We start from the raw sequence: 19,681 nt of genomic DNA on the forward strand, positions 1-19,681 counted from the left end.
TACGGATTACACCAATACAAGGGAGATCACTTTGACACACTTCCTGAAATAAAGATTTAGGTAGCACACTACGATGTACAGTCGTGTAGATAATTCTCTACAAGTAGGCCTATGCCAAAATTGATTAAAATCCGCCAATAGACGATATCAGGAAAAATCAAAGAAAAATTGTAAAAATACATAGAACATATAGGGAAAAATAAAAATTACGAAGACTTTTGGCACGTTACTGTACCCTTGAAGGACCAATATTCGTCAGGGTAATCAAATCTTCCGCGTAATGGTAAACCAGAAAGCAATTTATATAATATTTTGTCTTACTTAAACCGGCGCATAATGTCGACATTATATATGATTCTTTCAATCATCTTTATAACGCATATATAAAAAATAATAATAAACTCAACACTATGCAAAAATAACTGGAAATGAGCGCGGCGTATAAAATTAAATGAAAAATGTTTTTGACAATATTTTCAATTCAAAGGAGAATATGGTCCAAGGTGGGGATTTGTGCAGCAAAGTATATGTTTCTGATAGCAGCAGTAGACCTCTACTTTTTTGTTCAAAAGATGAAAAGATCTAAAATTAGAACAATATGTAACTAGAATCTAAACACAGTTTTGCATGTATATTTGTATATATAATAATTATATACACTTTGTATGTATACTGTTTATGTTTCTGTTTGTATTTTGTTCACGATTATCACTTTTTTCACTGTTGAAAAATCACTGAAAAGAATTTAAAATCGTTCTTAAAATACAATGAAGGACGAGCATATGATTTTGTTTATTTTCATTTTTATGCATCATACATCATATATGATGGTGGGCTATAGAAGCAAATGCATGCCATTTTGGACATTAGGGTAAAACCTGACAAACTCATCAAAGTCCTGTTATCTCCAACTTCGCTAGCCAAGGGTATTAGTTCGATTCTCTTTCTACTTTCCTTGGCATATCTCAATGATAGTAGGAAGAGAATTGGACTTAATACCCTTGGCTAGCGAAGTTGTGTTATCTCAATATACAAAAAATATTTTTCTAACAATTTAACGACGCTCTTTATTCATTACAAATTGTATTCAAAATCTTCATTATCATGTTGTAAAAAAAATTTACATATAGTATGAATGTGTTAGGAAAAAACCCTGAAAATACAATGTCAAATGATTAACGTACATATTAGCTGTGAGGGTGCTATCAAATTTTGTTGTATTTTTCTAACATCTTAAAATAGTAAGCATATTGTACATGTAAATATACACAGAAAAAGTACATTAATAGTGACTGCATAACGAAAAGATTTTACATAGAAATGTAATGGAGTATTTTTGTAGAAAAACAAGGGTTAGAAAAGAGCACCATGTGAGACACACGTACGCAGTTAAATGAACAAAATATTAATTCCTTGTCCCAAGCTCTTGCCATTCAAATAAGATAAGCGCCGGGTACATATGTAGAGCTGAAACATAACACTGATTTAAATGATTAACTGTCATGGAATTCCACTATGTATACAGTACACTAGCTATAGCTACAAACATTATTATATGATATTGTTTTTCAACCGTGGTAAGAGTCGTCGACTTGTAAGATTGCTCTATAAGTGTATTTAGTTTCATCCTGGACCCTCTTCTGTTGCACAATTAGGCGACAAATTAAATTCTGTGTAGTTTTACAAACACACTATTCACAGTTAAAATGTTAAAAATACAATTCTTTAAGTAAAATAATCATAATGTAAATTATATTCTAGGCATGTCAGAGTTTATATAATGATGGACCCACCAGAGTGCCCTAAGACCATTTTTATACGTTTTAGAGGTCTTGATCAAAAATTGGTAAAATCATACTCTACATAGTACTATATATGTACAGATGTAAGGGATGGAAAGCTCACCGACTCAAAACTTCTATCTCACCTACATGTAACATTAGCGGCTAAAAAAAAATCACATTTCTGGCACGTTTTCATAAAAACGGAAACTATTTTTGGAAAGAGAGATAATCACCCTAAACACCTATACAAAGACGATAGCTGCCTCGATTCTACAAATTCATCATGCCATTTTCTCTTCGGGTGTGTGGGTTACGACCAGGTGTCCCGAAAAGAACATAGCTTTTTATTTCCGTCAGCCAATGGTATTGCAATGAATGGCTCGCTCATGCAAAATGCATAAGAAAATATAATTAAATAGCATGATGAATTTACAGATTCCGATCGGCCCATATTTTTGTGGAAACGGGGCTGCTAGCATGTAAGCTTTTTTCAGAAACTAGGCTGGTTCTACTATGAAAGATGCAAACGGGATTTGCATTGAAAATATCACACAATTTCCATGTATGTAGAATTGACCTGTAGTCGCGGATGTTTCGAAATTATTTCAAGATAGTATGGGGCTATGAAAGAAACTACTTTTCATATGTGGATATGAAGGATAAGGATAATCTACCCTCGGCAAGCCTCGGGTTTTACTACATTTTGTGATTCTCGGGTAGAATTTCCCTGTCTTCATATCCACATATAAAATAGTTTTATAACCCTTACGACTTCTTGTGCACGTATTTGTGATTTTGACACTACATCATACAAGAAGACACAACGCGGTTATACTGCAATTTCCCTAGACACAAACCCGCACATTATATACACGTTACATACCACATACAAGGGAGGTCATACACAGAAAAAAAAAAATAATGTAATAAAAAAGGTTTTCTAAATTGTCTAAACTTCATAAAAATTGACTTGCATGTATCGAGACACGTCTTTGCAAAATTAAACAGACTAATGAAACGTATCTCGAATTGATTCTGAAGATATATTTATTATGTTGAACCATTCATTGTCTACACAAATATGAAACAGCCACGCCTGTTATCATTGATTGATTTAGTTAAAGTGTGATGCTTACAAATTCTGGTTTTAGTAGTAGACCGTACAGAAAGCACAGAAAATGGAGATACAAGCTGTCACCTGTTACATTGTAATAACAATGATCGTTTTCAACATGCTATCAACGCAGTCTAGTGTTATAACCTATAATAGCAACATTCTGTCATCGTCTGATACCTCCAGTGTGACAGAGAGGATGACGTGTGCCCTCAGGTGCCTAGCTGACAACTGTGAAGCATTTGTGGTCGAGTCAGATGTCAGTAATTTCATGTGCAGTTACTTTCAACGGAACAGAAACCCGCCGGGAGAAAGGTACCTTTCCGGAGATATCAGGATGTGTCATTTCTTACCAAAAGGAACCACTTCGGGTGTCTACACTATAACACCCAGTGACCTGATAACTACTGATGTGTACTGTGATATGGATACTGTTGGTGGTGGATGGACGATCATACAGAATAGGTTTGACGGTAGTCAGGACTTCTATCAGAATTGGGAGGCATACAAACAAGGATTCGGCTCTCCCTATGGTGAATACTGGATCGGGAATGAAGACCTGTACCTGCTGACATCCTCGGGTTCATATGAGCTTCGCATAGAAATGGGAAATGCTGCTGGTGTGTCGAAATTTGCGAAATATTCAGCGTTTAGCGTGTCTTCTGAAAGTGCAAACTACAAACTTGAAGTTTTTGGCTACTCTGGATCTGCTGACGACTCACTCGTCCTACATAACACTAAGCAATTTAGTACCTTTGACCGTGACAACAATGAGGCTGACGACAACTGTGCAGTTATCTACCAAGGTGCATGGTGGTATAACCACTGCCATAGGTCTAACCTTAACGGACCGTACAACCCGTACGCTGCCGATAACAGCAAAGCCATGACATGGTACGGATTCGAAAGTGGTCAAGGATTTGCCACCCTCCGAACATCAAAAATGATGATTCGTCCTCGATAACTATGATGAATTAATGTACATATATTCAGTTCGCGAAAGACTTGGCATGCAGAGAACTTTATTCTTGATACCATACAACGTTTACAAAACGATGAAGCAGTTATGAAACTGATGTGATGCGTGTTTTAGCTGATGCTCAATAATTGACGTTCGTACTGATAATACCAGACGTAAACATAAAATAGAACATGTTTAAGACTTATTATCATTCTAAAACTTAATAAAAATAACGTACTGATTAAATTGTTGTTGCTATTTAACCAAAGCTGAAGGTACTTTTTAACCCAATACCAATTTTGACGCTTGGTCATTAGCATATCTGATTGAGTTCTCTCCTTCCGTAAATACCTTTCACAGTGTGATATCATACTTTGAGGAACACGCATACTTAGTGGATACGTCAAATCGCCTTTCGTCAGTAGTCCACTTTTAATCCCGTGGTCCATGTTTCGTCGTAACAATTTTTGTAAGAGCTGTTAAATGTTCTAAAATGAATTAATTGGTTCCATGTTGTCCGACTTAATTTTGGAATTTTGCATTTTGCGGACGCATATTTTGGATTTTTACTCAAAGTTGTTCACGCATTTTTTCAAAAGGTACTATAGGGGGATTTCATAGGTAGGTTAACTTTCGTTTCTTGTAGGCCTGTTACATATCAGAACTAATCTCAAATTATCATTGCTTACAGTAGTCGACGATCATAATTTTGACCGGGAAAGCTTGTTTTCGCTATTTCAGGGAGAGTATAAAATGGAACTTTGATGGATTGAATATGTACATATAGGTGTCTCACAGGCCCTAGAAGAAGTTCATTTATTATTTGAGGACAATACAGAATCTTTAGTTACAACATTTGTATTTTGGGTAAAATTTGAAAACAACATTGCTGACTGGTGAAGTCACCTGAAGTTTGTTAGTCTTTGGGTTGTGTCTTGTAGGGTAGCATGGGGTGATATCCAGCTGCCTTGTGTTCTGATTTTTTTAATAAGTTGCGAAAAGCACAGATTGAATCATCATGGAAGATCATTATATGCAAGATCTATGTATTATATTGCTATTGGAACCGATACAAAATCAACATGTCTGAGGAGGAGTGTCTGTTTACGATTGTGAAAAGTCGTTCATTCGTATGTGATCGAGAGCACTATTGGAACCTTTTGACACGTTCATATTTATCATTCTTTTTGGCCTTTTTGTCTATTATCCCTTTCTATCCCTAAATCAGTCCATTTAAATTGTGTCGTTGGATGCACATGCCTTATACTCGACATACTTGATTATTGATCACAGAACGTTGTATTGTCATTTATGCTGTACTGCTTATTTGCACATCCAATACACTGTCAAGAAGTGTCTTATTTTAAATATTACAAAACGTAAAGCGCTTCCATAATGTGTTTAACTTACTATTTTAGAATGTTCAAGCACCTTTTGCAACTTTGGGACAAATGGAAACCAAAATGGTTCGTCCAAAGTTTCCGGTAGAGATACAACATTGTTTATTTAAACTCTGAAATAAGGCATATATCCGATATATTTTCCTGTCTTTTTTTAAACTCATTGACAACGCGTATCATTCAGCGTTAAAACACTGTTTGTACAGACTTTTAGATGGTATCGTCTAGTGCAATCCATTGAACACTTAGTATGTGTCCACAATTTAAATGACGAACACACTCTTGGTATTGTAGTAATTTCAAGCATTACGTACTCCCTTCTGTGACTACACGTACTAATAACATTAGAACAATGGCGTGTTGGATGGTAGGCGCCCATCAAACAAACAAAAAGTGCTCTACGTGTTATGGCCTAGGAAAGTAGAATGTTTTCTGATAAAAAGTCGGGTATCCATGGGGCTAAATGCAATTCTTTAAGTTTCAGAAAAAATACTAAAGTAAGTGGGTACTGCAGTAAACTACTTTCAAGTACAAATATCCCTGTAGTATGCATCCTAAATAAGACAAAAGCTAAAAACACTCGCTTAGACATCACACATGTACATGTCCGATGTCATCATTTAAATTGCAGTGAAAACATCGAGTGTTAAATACTGACAGAATAAGGTTTTTGGAGTAATCAAAATCACAATCAACTTTACATGTATATCCTCTATCTGAACCAAAAATTTGCTGGTCAAAGGACCAGCTACACGGAAAAAAATGTCTGCCCGTAAAAAATTGCTGGTCAGGGCAGACGGACAGGCGTTAATTTCGAACGCTGGCCAAAATGTTTTCCCAGTTTTGCCACATATAACTTTAATGTCCTATTAACCGCCATTGTCATTTGATGACGGCCTCCCATGTGTACAATGTGTTGAGGTGTGTGAATGTCTTGTCTGTTTTTTGAAGTCTGCGGTATATTCATGTTGTTTATCCTCCTAATATATAATGAAAAAGTTAAAACTTTTCAATTTAGAGTAAAACAAAATATAAATATTTGGCTCTACTCAAAGTGTAATAATCACAAATTTTTTAACTTCGTCCTTCTATTATTATCAAATATTTCCATATCTGCTTTACTCCCAACATCTTACTGGTTTTGTATTTACACTTAAATTATATTTGTATAACCCTCCGATACTGACGACAAAAGAGAAAAGAATATTCAAAGAAAGCCTAGAGTGACCAGGAGAAAGACAAACCGAAGACAGGATGATATGAACATTGAGAAGTCGAAAGTTAAGAAAAGTGGTTTAGAACTTCTGTCGTCTTTATCGGAGGGGTAGATTTTAGATTTTAAAATAATAGTATATTACGAGTTAAACTAACACCTTGAGGAGCATACTGGTTATGAAATAGCTCTCTCCCTCCGGGTCCCCCACCTCTCTCTTTCTCGTTCTTCCCTCACTCTCTCCTTCTCTCTCTGTCTCAATTACAACTTTATATATTATGTATATATTCTCTTGTAAATGCCATCTTGTCTGTAATTTGAATGTTTTATTATTTTTGGGAACGGGCTTTATATAAGTTGTATAACTTGTGCCCAATCCCATTGCACATTTTGCAATAAAATATGTTTAAATAAAAAAATCACAAATTTTACAAACTAACCATGGAATGAGTTTGTTTTCAGGCATTTTATTTCTTATATATAATATTTTATTATCAACGAACGTCTTATACTGCCAAAGCAGTCGTCAAATAGGAGCACGTTTACAGTGGTCACCACTTTCAGTTATCGATCAGAATGCCACAAACCCGGCATTATTTTTGCGAACTACATAATAAATGTAATTTTCAGGACAAAGAGTGTAAATCTGTATTCTTTTCTAGTTGAACAGCACACGCCAGGCTTTATTTTAAACTACTCTCATAAAATATGCATGCAATATACATGTATAATCCTATCCGCTAAGATATAAAGAATGGAAACTCATCGAGAAATTTGTGAAATCGACAAAAATATGAAATAAACGCACATGTGAATTCTGATAAGACCCCCTAAACTTTTATCGGTAAAATGTACAGTATAGTGAGTTCACACAGGGATATTATAATTTTCTTTTTATTTAAAACGTTTGAGGATTGGCAGATGATGGCATACTTACTAAGCCACACCTTTCTATTGATCTACGTTACTGTGATACAAGATCAATATTTCATATGTATCATATATATAATATCGGATATCTTTTGGGGTAGATTGTCCAGACGAAATCGATGACTAAAATGTATTTCCATCCTCTCATTCCCTACAGCGTAGTTTACATGATCCTTTTGGTGAACACAGCGGTTGGGTCAAATGTTGTAACGTATAAAGTTTACTCTGATAATAATTTTGCGTCACCTGATATCCCCACGGTTACAGAGAGGATGGTTTGTGCCTTGAGGTGTCAGATAGACAGATGTGAGGCCTTTGTGGTTGAACGAGATGCCAATAATTTTATGTGCAATTACCTTCAACGGAGCTGTAACCCGGCAGGAGTCCTGTACATATCAGGAAACATCGGAAAGTGTCATCTTTTACCAACAGGAACTCCTTCAGGTGTCTACACTATAACACCCAGTGACCTGGTCACTACTGAGGTGTACTGTGATATGGATACTTTGGGTGGTGGGTGGACGGTTATACAGAATAGATTTGATGGCAGCCAGGACTTCTTTCAACTGTGGGAAGGATACAAACAAGGGTTCGGCTCTCCATACGGTGAATACTGGATCGGAAATGAAAATCTGTATTGGTTGACCTCTTCGGATTCATACGAACTCCGTATAGAGATGGAAGATGCTACAGGTGTAACTCGATTTGCATCATACTCAACGTTTGCTTTGTCCTCTGAAAGTAACAATTACGAGCTAACTGTTTCGGGGTACGTAGGATCTACGTACAATGCACTTGCAATTCATAATAATAAACCATTCAGCACAGTGGATCAAGACAACGACGAGTCTGGAGCGAACTGTGCACTGAACAATGAAGCTGCGTGGTGGTACACTCACTGCCATCAGGCAAACCTTAATGCCCCGTACAGACCTTCATTGACTGCCGACAGTCGAGCCATGTCGTGGTACGAGTTTGAGCAGAATGGCCAGGGCTTTGCTACTCTCCGAATATCAAAAATGATGATTCGCTGTTGAAAATAGAGTGTGCGTGCTGAAGCACAAACACGTCATGTAGCAAAAAGTGTTTACCTTATATTTATTTTTTGGTAATTTATTTAAGCTATCTATGAATTTAGCCTCTAACATCCAATTATTGATATCTTAACATGGTTGACTGATTATGATTAATGTCAAATTGAATTATGGTCATTTATAAAGACGGTTGTTCTGTATATAATGTATTATTTGTTGCGCTTTCTTATATGCTTTTGAAGACTGTGGTATGCAGTATTGGTTTGTTAATCATATACATTATGCACGTGGATATAATTTGTAATTGAAGGGTAAGTTAATTATTTTATTTACATATCCTTTCAGATTCCATTCTTTAGATATTTATTCCATAGTTAATTAAACTTATAAGTTATATACTAACTAAAGAAGACTGCAATTATCAAAATTTAATTAAAATCTAATTAGACCTAATTGTAATTTCGCTTATCTAAGATGTCCTGCATTATCTCGAATAGCAGACTTCACAAAATATGGCGATTGCGCCACACAAAGGTACATCCAGGCGCAAGCGAACAGGAGTTTGCACTTCATTGAAAGTTTAATATCATTACACATTGTGAGAGTATTTCAAATATCCTGATATGCTACAATGGTTATGGCAAGAAAGACAACCTTGTCAAAGTGATAACTTGAAAAATCAAAACTGGTAAAACATTTATCTAACATTAATGTTTCTGAATGAAAAAAAATATCTATAAGGAATGACATCGGTTGCATAGACAAACTGAATATACAAAATGTATGGAATGAACTTTAAGTATTACATTTTAGAATACTTTATAACATGAAATAGAACAATTTAGTATAATCATGATACACGTCTAACAACAATTTCCAACGTAAACTTCTTGGCACCATCTATTTTCATATTACATAAATTTATCCAACATTTCATATTTCGAAAATATAGAAAGGAATGGCATCGGGTATCAATACTTGGACAAACTATGAATAAATGCAATGTTGTTTCCAGGTGTCTTGTTTTGTTTTTCGTTTGACTTAGGATAATGTTATGTATGGCACTAAATACATGTAGTAATGAGATAAGGGAGATAACTCCTATAGCTTTATTATCAACACATCCTATAAAGGTCATATCATTAATCTAGGTTATAGAACTTTCTAGAATATTATCATGTATAAATAAATATGTTTGTAAACATGTTGATTATAAGTAGAGATCTGGAATGATATATTTCCAGAAAGTTCTGTGTGTTTATTTGTTTACTGTTTTTAGTTAGATATTTCTAGAAGTAGAAGGTTCTCCAATATTCTTGAACTAGGGTTTAGCTATATATACTCGAGCTGTCCAAGGCTAATCAGAACTGTAATGAGACCTGTATCAAGAATTGTACAGTGCCATATTAGATTCTATTGGGAGAGCTATTGAGACTTTATCTGTGGATTATTACAACACTTTGTGTGGATTTATTCATACTGCCTGGAACTTTACAAATCATCTGTGGATATTCATATTCCTTGTGGATTTGCGATTATTGTAAATTTGAAACCTGGAAGGATCAAGTATTATACCAGGACATTCGCCTACAGATAAGTAACACTTTAAATCATCGTAGTACTCTTGTACCACCACCAATTACTTTAGATATTGTAAACCATCTCTGTATAATATTGTATATATAATTAAATTGTGTTTTGAATTTAGCTGCTGGTTTCTCATTTCTGTTATTCTGGGTCATAACAATAGAAGTATTGATAACTTGAAAAATCAAAACAGATATGTATGAGGGAGTGTCTGCTGAGAATTTGTAGTAGCCACTTTGTAAATAAATCTGTAAAATATACAATTTCTTCACAAATCTTGATTACTGAAATGAATTGCTATAGCATAAAGACTAATTATCAATGAAACTGTTGAGTTTGTAGAAGAATAGGGAAAATACATATATGATTCCTGTCGAGAGTCCCGACCAGGAATTGAACACGGGTCTCCGGTATGAAAAGCTACCGACTGAGCCAAAGAAGCATGCTCCGTAAGCTGAGTGACAGATACCGTATTTAACACTATGGACAAACCACACCGACCCACTCCTTTAAAAAGTTTTTATAAAACTCCTTTAATTTGAAAATCACTTTTACAACCTAAAACCAAATCAGATTGAACAGCATGTACCTCATTAGTCTACCCTTTACTGAAAATCTTAGTTGTTTAGAGAACATCTGATATTTAGAGTATACACTTACAAATAAACTTAAGAGTTCAACAGATCAACCCATATATGGAGAGTATCACGTTAGCCGATATCTGTACATACGGACCATACATAGTTTACACATATCCATTCTAATTTCAGTTCCCCGTTTAATCTATGTTAAACCAGATGGGAAATATCATGCTATGAACTCCCATCTGGTCAAGCGTATGGATATTTAACGTTTCCTACGCGTCACTAACAATGTATACGATGTGTACTTACGCCTATACATAACGGTCAAATACATGTAATTAAAAAAGTGGGTTTTAAGTTATGCGGACATTAAATTGCAACAGTATTATCGTGTTGATAAAATAGCATGTATTGAAAATATCATCGCATAGTTTTCTTTTATTCTCTTGTTTTAAACCGTTTTTGGGTGGAAATATACTCAGAAACTGATGCTTTGGCTGTTCCGTTTATTGAACTTGGTGACGGCAATACTAGCGCAAGCGGGAAATACACGCATTGTTTTGAATTTTATGATCTTAATGGAAGTACAAGTAATAACAAAAACTGTTGCTATATTGGACATACAGTTGATATGAAGTTCATCCGTCAGAAATATAAATATTCATGGCGACCTAACGGGCACAAAAGGCAGCTAAGTACTTAGCTTAATTTATGCATACCGATACTTGCACATATATTTTATAGGAGTTTTCTCCCTTTGATCTAGTACCCAAATTTATTGAGGATTACTTCCCTTTTTATATATATATACTGATAGGGTAGAAAAAAATTTTCAAGGCGCCATTACGATGAGAAAGTGCGAGCTCCAATTTTGAATTTTAGCAATTACCCACCCTCTTCCACCCTAAATTTATCGTTTGTGCAACACAATTTATGTTTTGAAAATTTTTATAAATTTATATTTCCAGCCATGATCTTTTATTTTACTCCAGTTAGTTATTTAGTTATGTTTTTTTGTTTTAAATTTTATGTTTGGCAATGTTTTGGTAAACCCCACTCATGCTTTTCTTTATTTTACAAAGTGTCTCCTTTGTTTGATATGTATAATGCTATGCCTTAGTCAGTATGACTTTTTATTTGTTTGTCTATATATTTTATGTAATATTAAATGTCACCATCCGGTGGCCATTTCACACAAAACTATTTTTGTTGTTTATGTGACAAGATGGAGGATGCATAAAAGTAAGTGTTACATGTTGAGGTGAGTATGCTCCAATATCAGAATCAGCAACATATAGTTTTTTAGGATGAGGACTTTTCGTGAAATATCTACCGATAACACTTAGGTCGGATCAGAATAACTAATCAACAACAATTGAAAATGCAGAAATTTTATTCAAGTAAATGATTGTAATGAGTAATAGCTGTTTAAAAAACAATATCTACATTCAGGATAGAAGTAAATAATTGTATATACAATGAATTTTTCTAAGAGGCTCATCTGGTAAAGATTTTAGCATAGGCCATGCGTTTTAATTAAATACTGAACTAACCGCTGTTCGTGAATAATAGTTTCAACCCGCCACGATATTTCAGCTTTAAATATTTGTAATAAAACATGGTGAGTTTAGAGAGACATGCTTGACCGACATGTGCAGATTATGTTTAGTAATATTATGTTTTGTTTGGCATTTTCATTACATATCAAATATTATTGTCTATAAAAGTCATTAAATCATGAAAAATAAAATTTCTTATATCTAGGACACAGAGACAAATTGGTACAAAATAAAAATAGCCTGCCGAATGGTGTCAGTTCTGATGAATGATAATAGCAAGGGAGTCCTTAAGGTTTATTGTGAATAGCTTGCATTCGTCGGAGTCAAATACAAAATCTGTTCATTTTAGAAAGGCACTGTTTCACACTCATGTCGCTTACATCATTATTAGAAAAACAAAAGATATTATTTATCGGAACATATCAAACTTATTTGTTAAGATATATCTATGTCGACTAATCTTATACCTTCATTGGCGAAAGTTTAAAAGTTCTTTTTCAATCTTAATGTAACTGGATTACCTAGGACAATCATTCTGTTTGTCTATTGCTGTCTTAACCTCTATCATTTATATTACAATCCACTGCTGAGAATGAACAATATGAATAGATGATCAACCACTGAATGTTATATGGAAAAAAAAATTAAGCTGTCTATTTCGATTACAAATACTCTCTGATATCAAACTCAAACTGGTCGAATCATCATTTTTGAGTACTTCAATGCATTGTACTGTGAGGATTTGAAGTTAAACCAACACATAGCCGTTGGGTCATTAATTGCTGTTGGATCGTATCGTCCATTCACATTTACCAAGTGACAGTTATTATACCACCATCCTCCTTTGTGTACCAGCGCACAGTTACTACCAACAGTGTCGTCATTATCACTATCAGCGGTGCTGAAATGGTCCAAGTTATGTACGTTCATCGAATCGGAAAGTACATCTCCTGTATATCCAGATACTGTCAGTTTGAATTTTTTAATTTCAGATGCGATAGAGAAAGTCGAATACGCGGCATATTTAGATAACCCTGAATCATCCTCCATCTCTATGCGAAGTTCGTATGAATCCGAGGAAGTCAGCAAAAACAGGTTCTCATTTCCGATCCAGTATTCACCATAGGGAGAGCCGAATCCGTGTTTGTATGCCTCCCAATTCTGATAGAAGTCCTGACTGCCGTCAAACCTATGCTGTATGACCGTCCATCCACCACCAACAGTATCCATATCACAGTACACCTCAGTAGTGACCAGGTCACTGGGTGTTATAGTGTAGACACCTGAAGTGGTTCCTGTAGGTAAAAGATGACACATCTTGACGTCTTCTGAAATATACAGGTCACCGTATGGGTTACTGGTTGACTGTGCGAATTTACACATAAGATCGTTACCATCTACAATAAAGGCTGCACAACTAGCCTGGTGACATCTCAAGGCACACGTCATTCTCTCGGCCACAGTTGGAATCTCAGACGGCGACAAAGTGAAGCTCTTGTTTGTTTTAACATTATAAAATGTACAACTTACTTGAGAAATAGCGACTGCAAAACAGAGAAAAATTATAGCCATATCTATTTTGAAGTACGTCACCTTACGTGTCTCCAGTTCAACATACCATTCCCCTGTTCTGCGGAACTGCCAAAGCTTTGGATAAATCCTTCTCGTACTTAGAAACCAAACACTTATGGACCTATCAGAGAAGAGTTTTCTTTTCGTCGATGTTTTGATCAATATTGTGCTATAGACTACTCACAATTACATCGCACATTTTCCTTATTTGCACGCATTGGTTTTAAATCAAATACTGGTCAGATTTAAGAAAATAAATGTTTCAAAATTAACTAGTCCTAAAGCAACGCTCGAATAGCAGTAGAAATGCATTAAACCATTTTTCTTAAAATTTGACCCTTAGATAAGGTATATACAAAGTAAATTGATTTTGTTAGAAACATTATCCTTGAAAACTCTGAACTGAACCGTTAGCTCTGGAATAGCATTATCATATTGAAATCAATATGTATTATACCAAGAAGAAATAATAGTGCCATACAATTACGCTAGTAACATAAAGGACACTTTATGTCATCTCGTATTCGTAATATAGAGCAAAGTGACCGATACTATGTTTGTTGTACTCAAAGGAATAATAATTGAGACAATAGTTGTTATTAATGTAATTTATTAAAGGCTTTTTAATTATTCATGTGTGTTTCTTGATATTGATAAACATCAATGAAATAAGATTGGAGAACAAAGAAATGAACTTAATAGCAAAGAAGGGGTAAAAATTAGGCACAAACATCAACAAAAAATTGAAAAAACAACGTACAAAAGAGGCTTTGGAAAATATAGTCTTTGGTGACAGGACAGCAAAGATTTACTGATGCTGTCCTTATACACTACAATATCTGCCCACTCACATCCAATACACGGATATCATACATTGTAGTTTTGAATAAGGTGTGGGAAATTATTGGAAAAGGTGGGCGAATTGGTGAAAGATTCTGTTAGTAAACACTTCAATGGGCGCAGGGCCAAACTTATAGTGTAAGAAAATAAAAATCAAACAGCCTGACATAAACCTATTTATGTTACCACTGTAAATAAACCTAATTTGTACCACATAAGAAATATTTTCACAAGTTACTAAATATATTTCTTTGTTTTCACACTAATACCGATTTTGAGATTGGCCGATTGTTTTTCTTCATACCTCTACGAAGAAAAAAATCCGAAAATGTCGCGAAAACCCGACGCTATTTTGACGCCGACGTTACGTATTGATTCGGAAAACTCATCCCTCGGAAAACAAATCGGATCGTACGTTTAAAGATATCAATATCGCATTGTGAAATAAATTTTGTTTGCAATCTTTATGAGAATCCCTTACGGGATTCACACAGTTGCAATAAACTTTCTTCCATACCAGATACAACAACCATTCATTTGCATTCAAATACCATATTTAATGAATTATGGGGTGGTCTAATGTCATCTCTTGAATTGGATATATTTAAAATTTTGGATGGTAGCTTTTATCTTGTTGTAGCAGATTTTAATTGTGCATAGTGATACGGTCGGCTTGTATCTTCTCGTTAGAGGAAATTTCCCTATAGCTCAGTCGGTAGAGCGGCGGACCAGTAAGTCCGGAGTCGCGGGTTCGTGCGCGGCTGGCGGCGCACTACTCTCGCTCTGTTACATTATGAAAGGTCCTCGTGAAACCGCCATTCTAGGTAAGGCACAGATCTCCTTCAAATATTTGTGTTTCAGAAAGTTCCAAACTATTTTATGAGACTTTGGTCTCAAAAGTACGTAAAAGTACTGGATAGCCATTCATCCCAACAATCTACATACCCAATATCAGGTCTCTAGGCCGCTTATATATATTTAGTTATTCACAAGAAGTTGGTAAAAAGATTTTAACCTATTTGACCCCTGTGACCTTGAATGGAGGTCATGATCATTGATCTGAACGAGCTTGGTAACTCTCGTCCCACGTGCTCTCACGTCTCTAGATCTCTAAGTTATTCCAAAGAGGTTATGTAAAGATTTCAAGCCTATTTAATCCTGGGACCTTGACTGGCAGTTTTCAAAATATATATGCAGTTTAAATGTATAATCAAATTCTCGCAGATATAATGTTAATCTGTTGAGATATATAGATGTGAAACAAACATGTATATATTACAAAAATCTTTACTCAATGCACTTATGAAATCTGATATGTAGCCCTCACACTAAATCATTATTTTGTAAAATGTATATTGTATTCAGACGGGAATATGGTAATTGTCGGATTGGCAGATGTTTAACGCACATTTATTTAAATGCTTAGCCACATTTTTTTTATTGATCTACTTAATTGCAATACAAAAAAAGTGTTGAAGATGTATCATATACATAGTGCAGGATGTTTCTTTGGCTAAATTATCCAGACGGAATCGATCTAGTATTTTCATTCTCTAATCCCCTGCAGCATACTATCCATGGTCATTTCGACGAACACACCAGCCGAGTCAAATGTTATAACATATAAAACTCACAGTGATAATAGTAAAAGTCTTGTGAAGCTGATTATTTGTGAAATATCTACCGACAACAAGTCGGATTGAAATAACTAATTAACTACAATTCAAAACGCAAAATTTGTTTTCAGGAAACTTATGAACTCGTAATAACTGTATGAAAAATATTATATATATATACACTCAAAACACAAATAAACAATATCTTCATATGGCAATTTCAATAAACGATTACAAATGTTATCTTAACTGTGTATACTTGTAGCTGGTATTATGATCGGATCTAATTATATTGATTTTACACATACATGTATATTGTTTGTCTTGTCAAAAAATGCTACGTACATGTCATGATTCAACTATTTTTAATGTTTACTTTAGTCACATCGTTTATCCACTGGGTTCTACTTTAAAATTATTGAAATGATAAAGATACTGGTTTAACAACCAAACATTCTAACGTGCAAATTACGTAATAACACAGCTTTGGTCGAAGGCCAACAAACTCTTAAATTGGACATGACCGACGTTTCGTCTTTAAAGTATCAAGGAAATGAATTATTTGAAGAATCAAAACAAGGGTGCGTTGGCGGACTATTACACAAATCATGTCTGTCCTGGGAAAGGTCTGAGTATAATTCATGCGTTTTAATATCAATTCTAAATTAATCGGTATCTGAATAATAGCTTCAACAAGCCACGATATTCGGCTTTAGATTTTTGTAATAAAACATGATACTTTAAGACCGTGTTTAGTACTAACTTAGGATTTGCATTTTCAATACGTACACAATATTATTGTGTATCAAATTAGTGAATTTCAAAAAAAACAAAATCAATACCATATACTTAGGGTACAGTAACAAATGGGTCCAGAACACAAATACACTGTCAAATGACGTCAGTTCTGCTCATTGAAACTGGCAAGGAAGTCGGTAAGGTCGTTCATTATGAATGGGTTGCTTTGATCGGAGCCAGAGATATCGACAGTAATCTGTTCATTTTTGATAGGCATTGATCCACAATTCAGTCACTAATGCTTTTATCATTTAAATCATTTAAATGAAAAAAAAATATTCAACGTTTGTCTAGATAATATATTCAAATTATACTTAATGTTTTTCCTTTTTCTACCAAATTTAGTTCCATCAAAAAATTGAAAAATAAAATAAAATAGATCAATTGAAATATAACAAGGTATATGATCACACTTGAATTTAGTACATATCAATTGAAAAAGAAACAAGAATGATTGATATATTAAAAAGAGGAATGGGTCTTTTTCAATTGAAGACTTGCTACAGCGAAACATAGACAAAATGCGAAAAAATTATTTCCATACTTCAAAATTTCTTTCACTGAAATTAATCTTGACAAACGTTTACATTTCTAATATTCAGATTTGAAAGGGACAGTTTAGGGTAAGGGTGCATTATTAGTTGTGTTATTATCGGTTATTACGGGAAACCGGCGCGTGTATGGATAAGCATACATATTGTACCTGCTTGGTCAATGCCAATATTGCTTTTGATTTTTTAAGTGATGTAGATGTTTTAACGCTTTACTTCAAGGTTATGTGAAAGACATCACTTGACTTGCACCTGTTTGTGCGTTTTTGTCCAAAGTCGAGTCAAGAAGTTTTCAGAAATTTTCAAATAATGATTTACATGTTATATAATGCTCTACACTACGCCATTAATTCATGCTAAAAGGTTGCTGAACACATATTATAAAATTATACTCTGTCATACTTCTGAAAATAGTTGTAGATATTCATTAGTAAATGTAGGGAAAAAGAGAGTTACTCGGTGGAAGCCTTTTTATTGTGTCATTGCTACATTATATACACGTGCATTTTATCTAGAAAAACGTTTTACTACCAAACACACAAAACAAATGTGCGAGACATTTTGTAATTTACATAGTCAATGTCCGACGGACACAAGTTTAAGGCTTTCAAAGGATTTCTGATTTTGAGTATCATGTGAAATGCAAACTAATCGTATACCTTCATTGCCGAAAGGTTAAAGTCATTTTAAAGTCTTGGTAATGCTGGATATATAAGACAATCTAAGTTTAAAAGTCCCCTTTTAAATGTTAATGTAACTGAATTACATAAGACAATCAATCTGTTTCCCAATTGTTTGTTATTTTCTTCACCTCAATCGTTTATATTACAATTCACTTATGATGAATGGAAAATACGAATGGATGATCAACCTATGAATGTTATATGACAAACAATAGAAAAGATTTCATTAAGCTGTCTCATGTCGTCAAAACCAATCTCTGATATCAAACTGGTCGAATCATCATTTTTGAGTACCTCAATGAATTGTACTTTGGGGAATTGAAGTTAAACCAACCCATAGTCGATGGTCATCGAATGCTATTGGATCGTATCGTCCATTTAGATTCCCTAAGTGACAGTTGCTATACAACCATCCTCCATGGTGTATCACCGCACAGTTAACCACACTGCCGTCATTATCGTTATCATCGGTGCTGAAGTGCATGGAGGTTTGTAATTGCATTGCATCGAAATGTAAGTTTCCTGTATTTCCAAATATTGTCAGTATGTAATTTTCAATTTTTAGATGCGATAGAGAAAGTAGAATGTGCGGCATATTTAGATACCCCTGAATCATCCTCCATCTCTATGCGAAGTTCATATGAATCCGATGAAGTCAGCAAATACATATTCTCATTTCCAATCCAGTATTCACCATAGGGAGATCCGAATCCTTGTTTGTAATCTTCCCAGTTTTTATCAAAGTCCTGACTGTCATTAAACCTTTGTTGTATAACCGTCCATCCACTGCCTAAAGTATCCATATCACAGTACACATCAGTATACGTAATAAACATGTTATTTGGTGTTATAGCATACACGCCCGAAGGAGTCCCCGTCGGTAAGGAATGGCATAATCTGATATAGCCGGACTTGTACAAATTACTGTATGGGTTACTGGATGCCAGTACGAATTTACACATACGATCGTTACCATCTACAACAAAGGCTGCACAACTAGCCTGGTGACATCGCAAGGCGCAAGACATCCTCTCGGCCAATTTTGGAATCTCAGTCGGCGACAAAGTGAAGCTGTCGTTTGTATTGCTACTATACAATGTACAACTCGTCTGAGTAGTCACGACTGCTATATAGAGGAAAATATAAACGATATTCATTTGGAGGTAAGTCATGTATACGTGTTTTCCAATCTGATTAAAACAGAGATCCTTCCTTATAACCAAGATAGAGGATCATCCAAAACCATAAGGGGTCACTAGATGACCTTAATATCAAATGTTTCTACACCTTACAAAATCAATACGTCTTTTTCGCCCCAGACATATGCAAAGCTTTCTTGTTCACTTGATGACTACATATCAAAGTAAGACAGCCTTTTACTTTTTCGTCCCCAGTTTCTAGTGCCAATGTGGCCATTTGTCATCTTGAATAGTGTTCTCGATCCTCTGCATAGTG

General features: G+C 34.8%; 4 protein-coding genes across 4 annotated transcripts; 2 read left to right on the forward strand and 2 right to left on the reverse strand.

The window, feature by feature from the left end:
• The first annotated feature begins 3,128 nt into the window (after window positions 1-3,128).
• LOC138316928 (ryncolin-1-like) lies at window positions 3,129-4,027 on the forward strand. The gene has a single exon (XM_069258569.1). The coding sequence runs from the start codon at window positions 3,170-3,172 to the stop codon at window positions 3,860-3,862; it is 693 nt and encodes a 230-aa protein (XP_069114670.1). The 5' UTR covers window positions 3,129-3,169; the 3' UTR covers window positions 3,863-4,027.
• A 3,851-nt stretch (window positions 4,028-7,878) lies between these two features.
• LOC138316929 (ficolin-2-like) lies at window positions 7,879-8,737 on the forward strand. The gene has a single exon (XM_069258570.1). The coding sequence runs from the start codon at window positions 7,900-7,902 to the stop codon at window positions 8,437-8,439; it is 540 nt and encodes a 179-aa protein (XP_069114671.1). The 5' UTR covers window positions 7,879-7,899; the 3' UTR covers window positions 8,440-8,737.
• Window positions 8,738-11,505: 2,768 nt separating this feature from the next.
• On the reverse strand, window positions 11,506-14,336 carry LOC138316930 (ryncolin-1-like). The gene has a single exon (XM_069258571.1). The coding sequence runs from the start codon at window positions 13,736-13,738 to the stop codon at window positions 12,854-12,856; it is 885 nt and encodes a 294-aa protein (XP_069114672.1). The 5' UTR covers window positions 13,739-14,336; the 3' UTR covers window positions 11,506-12,853.
• Window positions 14,337-18,780: 4,444 nt separating this feature from the next.
• On the reverse strand, window positions 18,781-19,254 carry LOC138316538 (microfibril-associated glycoprotein 4-like). The gene has a single exon (XM_069258222.1). It carries the CDS (start codon window positions 19,252-19,254, stop codon window positions 18,781-18,783), a length of 474 nt encoding a protein of 157 aa, XP_069114323.1.
• Between the last annotated feature and the right edge of the window lie 427 nt (window positions 19,255-19,681).

Source organism: Argopecten irradians, chromosome 2 (assembly GCF_041381155.1).
Source record: "Argopecten irradians isolate NY chromosome 2, Ai_NY, whole genome shotgun sequence".
Taxonomy (NCBI): Eukaryota; Metazoa; Mollusca; class Bivalvia; order Pectinida; family Pectinidae; genus Argopecten; species Argopecten irradians.